The sequence below is a fragment of the Palaemon carinicauda genome, chromosome 32 (genome assembly GCF_036898095.1).
Source record: "Palaemon carinicauda isolate YSFRI2023 chromosome 32, ASM3689809v2, whole genome shotgun sequence".
In the NCBI taxonomy this organism is placed as follows: domain Eukaryota; kingdom Metazoa; phylum Arthropoda; class Malacostraca; order Decapoda; family Palaemonidae; genus Palaemon; species Palaemon carinicauda.
Genome location: NC_090756.1, coordinates 147,755 through 150,007, shown reverse-complemented (window position 1 = coordinate 150,007; position 2,253 = coordinate 147,755). Strand labels below are relative to the sequence as shown.

General features: G+C 35.1%; 1 protein-coding gene across 1 annotated transcript in view; it reads left to right on the top strand.

Annotated features, from left to right (window-relative positions):
- Positions 1 to 2,071: 2,071 nt before the first annotated feature.
- Positions 2,072 to 2,253, top strand: part of LOC137625426 (uncharacterized) — a 10,377-nt gene continuing 10,195 nt past the window's right edge. Inside the window, exon 1 of the mRNA XM_068356335.1 lies at positions 2,072 to 2,088. Coding sequence (XP_068212436.1) covers positions 2,072 to 2,088 — 17 coding nt within the window. The remainder of the gene's footprint in view (positions 2,089 to 2,253) is intronic.

Sequence of the window (2,253 nt, the reverse complement as noted above, 5' to 3'; positions counted from 1 at the left end):
ATATTTCCAAAATTCAAACATATTTTTGGCAGTAACAAATAATGGAAAACAATATAATCTAGTTTCCTTACTATTTCTATTATAAAAAATATACATAAATATATTTCCCAATTTCAAACATAGTTTTAGAATTTCAAATATAAAAAAAGATGCTAATGAATATATTTCCCAATTTCAACCTAGGTTTTAGGCATTTCAGTTATTAAAAGAAATAAATATAAATATATTTCCCAATTTCAAACATAGTTTTAGAAATTTCAGTTATAAAAAAAAGAAATGCCTTTAAATATATCTCCCAATTTCAACCTAGGTTTTATGCATTTCAATTATTAAAAAAATGCTTATAAATATATTTCCAAAATTCAAACATATTTTTATGCAGTAACAAATAATGGAAGACAAGATGTGGCCCACTTTCCTAGCCTTGGCGTTTCCCTGGCCTGTGACGTCACGTGCATTTTGGGAGTGCCATGGCTTGTTTGCCTGGCAAATGACTTGGTGGTCTGGGATATTTGGAGACCACGTAATTGGACATCCAACAGATGAGCCTTCTCTTTAGATCATGTTTGAAGTCTTCTTTGAGATCATTGGACTTCTTTTCAGTCCTTGTTTGAAGGCTTCTTTGAGATCATTGGAATTACCCTTAAGAACTTGGTCGGAGTTATTTTCGAGATCATTGGAGTTCCTCTATTGTCCTTATTCGAAGTCATCTTCAAGATCATTGGAATTCGTCTATAATCCCTGGTCGAAGCTATTTTCGAGATCATTGGAGTTCCTCTTAAATCCTTGTTCGAAGTCATCTTTAAGATCATTGGCCTTCCTCTTAAGTCCTTGTGTGAAGTCCTCTTTGAGATCATTGGACTTCCTCTTAAATCCTTGTTCAAAGTCATCTTTAAGGTAATTGGACTTCCTCTCAAGTCATTGTTTGAAGTCATTTTCGAGATCATTGGACTTACTTTTAAGTCTTTGTTTGAAGTCTTCTTTGAGATCAGTGGACTTTATTTTTAAGTCTTTGTTTGAAGTCTTCTTTGAGATAATCGGACTTCCTCTTAAGTCCTTGTTCGAAGTCATCTTTGAGGTAATTGGACTTCCTCTCAAGTCATTCTTTGAAGTCATTTTCGAGATCATTGGACTTCCTTTTAAGTCTTTGTTTGAAGTCTTCTTTGAGATCATTGGACTTCCTTTAAGTCTTTGTTTGAAGTCTTCTTTGAGATCATTGGACTTCCTCTTTGATCTTTGTTCGAAGTCTTCTTCGAGAACTTTGGACCTCCTGTTAAGTCCTTGTTTGAAGTCTTCTTTAAGATAACTTGAGTTCCTCTTAAGTCCTTGGTCGAAGTCATTTTCGAGATCATTGGACTTTCTCATAAGTTCTTGTTTGAAGTCATCTTTAAGAGCATAGAACTTCCTTTTAAGTCCTTGTTTGAAGTCATCTTAGAGATCATTGGACTTCCCTTATATTTCTTGTTCGAAGTCATCTTTGAGATCATTGGACTCCCTCTTAAGTCCCTGTTTGAAGTCTTCTTTGAGATCATTGGATTTCCTATTAAGTCCTTGGTCGAAGTCATCTTTAAGATCATTGGAGTTCCTCCTAAGTCCTTGTTTGAATTCATTTTTAAGATAATTGGACTTCCTCCTTAATCTTTGATCGAAGTCCCCACTGAGATAATTTTATTTCATCTTTAATCCTTGTTTGAAGTCATCATTGAGAATTTTTTACTTTATCTCTAGTCCTCAGCAGCCATTGCCTGGCTGTCCCTGGTCCTAGCTTGGGTGGAGAGGGGTCTTGGGCGCTGATCCTATGATATATGGTCAGTCTCTAGGGCATTGTCCTGATTGATAGGGCAATGTCACTGTCCCTTGCCTTTGCCATTCATGAGCGGCCTTTAAAACCTTGTTTGAAGTCATTCCTGTGAGATTTAGACGATGACGTCCTTGGCACACGAGTTGCCTAATAATCTTGATGAGGTCTGAAGATACAGAGTGTCTGTGTAGAACATACATTATACATGATTTATTGGTGAATGATTGCAAAACTACATGAATAATTCGCGTATGATTGACATAGATCGCGATGAAGGATGATATGTTGTAAACATAAAGCGCAAGTTAGATATTGTTTTCATAATATAGTGGTAGAAATATAATAATCGAAATTACTTCTGTAAATAATTGTTTAATATGATCCAGTCTAATATTCTAATTAACTATTTCAAGTCTTTCATACTTAGTGAGAAGGAAACAAGGCCAAATGTC